Source organism: Triticum dicoccoides, unplaced genomic scaffold (genome assembly GCF_002162155.2).
Source record: "Triticum dicoccoides isolate Atlit2015 ecotype Zavitan unplaced genomic scaffold, WEW_v2.0 scaffold50838, whole genome shotgun sequence".
NCBI classification, from domain to species: Eukaryota; Viridiplantae; Streptophyta; class Magnoliopsida; order Poales; family Poaceae; genus Triticum; species Triticum dicoccoides.
Genome location: NW_021277917.1, coordinates 1 through 1,882, shown reverse-complemented (window position 1 = coordinate 1,882; position 1,882 = coordinate 1). Strand labels below are relative to the sequence as shown.

The window sequence follows — 1,882 nt, the reverse complement described above, 5'->3', positions numbered from 1 at the left end:
GCCATCTTGATCTCCTTGGTACACGTGATGTCCACGCCGTGGTCGTGCAAGAACCGCTCAGGCCGGAACTCCCGCGCCGCCGGCCACACGGTCTCGTCAAGCCCAAAGTCGGACACCAAGAAGTTGATGTCGACGCCCTTGGGCACCATGTATCCACCAATCTCTGTGTCGCTCTGCACGCCGTGCGGGAAGACTAAGTGTGCCGTAGGGTGCAGCCGCAGCGCCTCCAGCACGATGGCTTTGAGGTATGGCATCCCGCTCAGCTCCTCCTCGCTGAGCTCAGGCTTGCCCCTCACCTCCTCGTACAACTTGGCTTGGACGTCGGGGTGGTTTACGAGGTCCGCCATGATCCACTCCAGCAAGGCCACTGAAGTGTCGGTTGAGGCAATCATGAACTCGGAGCAGAGGCTTACCATCTCGTCGTCCGTGAGCGGGCGACCGCCTTCTTCTGCCACACGCAGCTCGAGGAAGGAGTCGGCGTAGCATTGAGCGCCATCGTGGCCGCGGCGCGCGTGGATCAGCGGCAACATCAGCCCCTTCTGCCTCTCCCGTAGCGCCACGTTCAGCGCCCACTCCTTCCGCAGTAGCCTCTTGGTGATGGGCTGGAAGATGGATAAGACGGGGAACCTGCTGATGCCGTCGGAAATCTGGAGCTGCATCTGTTGCATCTCGTCCAGCGCCTCTTGGCCAAGCGTGACGCCGAATGTCATGCTCGTGAGCAGATCGAACAAACAGCGCGCCATCAACGGCCTCACCGTAACAATGCCCTGGGACGCTGCATCGCGATCGCGGCGCAGCGAGCCAACGAGCGCGTCGCACACGCGCTGCCTGACCGGTGCCAAGAGCCTGACGCGGGACGGGTGCAGCGCCTGGGAGTGCAGGTTGCGGCGGACCAGACGAAAATAGGGCCCAAGGGGAGAGGCGGACATGGAGCCCCCTAAAAACAGGGTAAAAAGCTTGCTGGGCGGTGGGCGGGTGTCGAAGTTGCCGCCGCCCTTGACGAGGGCGCTATGCGTGAGGTGGCGGTCGGCCACGAAAACGAAGGTTCGCCCGAGACAGACGGAGACGATGGGGCCGTAGCGGGCATGGAAGCTGCGTAGCACAGGGCCCAAATGGTAGATCGGGCTCTTAAGCATCAACAACAACTTGGCTATGAACAGCAGGGCTGGCGGACCAGGTGGGAGTTTCTGGCGCCCGCCATGACGTTTGAGCATAAAGAAGATGATGAGAGGAATGGAGAGCGCAATGCACAAGAGGATGGTGAGCTCATCCATTGTCTCTCAACTTTGGTCACGGAGCTGTGCTAGGTGGCGATCATCCTTTTTGGCGACTATATATATACAACTATCATGAGTGCCATTTTGCAAAAAAAGCCTCACATTTTTTATCATCAACTTGCAGTCCACCATCTAGTTCTGAGTTTCCTCCCCTCTCGCGCATACGTGGGGCCCAGACACGGTCCTGACCGCGACTTACTAGTGTCGTGCTCCTTTTGGGAACAGTAGCGTTCCGTAAAAAGTGCACCCTACTAGTAAGTCGCGTCCAACCTATAGTTTGTACACTAGTGGGAATAGGCTTACTTTAGTCACTTCACTGGTGGTGCATCTAACAATTGCCACACCAGTGTCGATTTCCGCGGTGTGGAGAAAATATGAACGCCAGCGATAATTAGCTACTACCGGCGTGGCACTTCAGTACACAACCCATCGACATTAACTCATATACAGTGGCGGAGACAGGGGACCAGCAGGGCCCTGCCCCCCCTTAACATCCCTGATTTGCTACTATTTAGAGATGAACAGTGCAAAAAATAGAAAAAAAATACATGCATCAGTGTAGTTTGGCCACTGCAATCAAAATTTTGGGTCATTTGCCCCCCCCC

General features: G+C 56.9%; 1 protein-coding gene across 1 annotated transcript; it reads right to left on the bottom strand.

Annotated features, from left to right (window-relative positions):
• Positions 1-5: 5 nt before the first annotated feature.
• Positions 6-1,293, bottom strand: LOC119346788 (cytochrome P450 89A2-like; the record flags this gene model as incomplete). The annotated part of the gene is made up of 1 exon (XM_037615942.1): positions 6-1,293. A coding segment is annotated over exon 1 (1,269 nt), but the record flags the coding sequence as incomplete, so codon positions are not given.
• Positions 1,294-1,882: the final 589 nt, after the last annotated feature.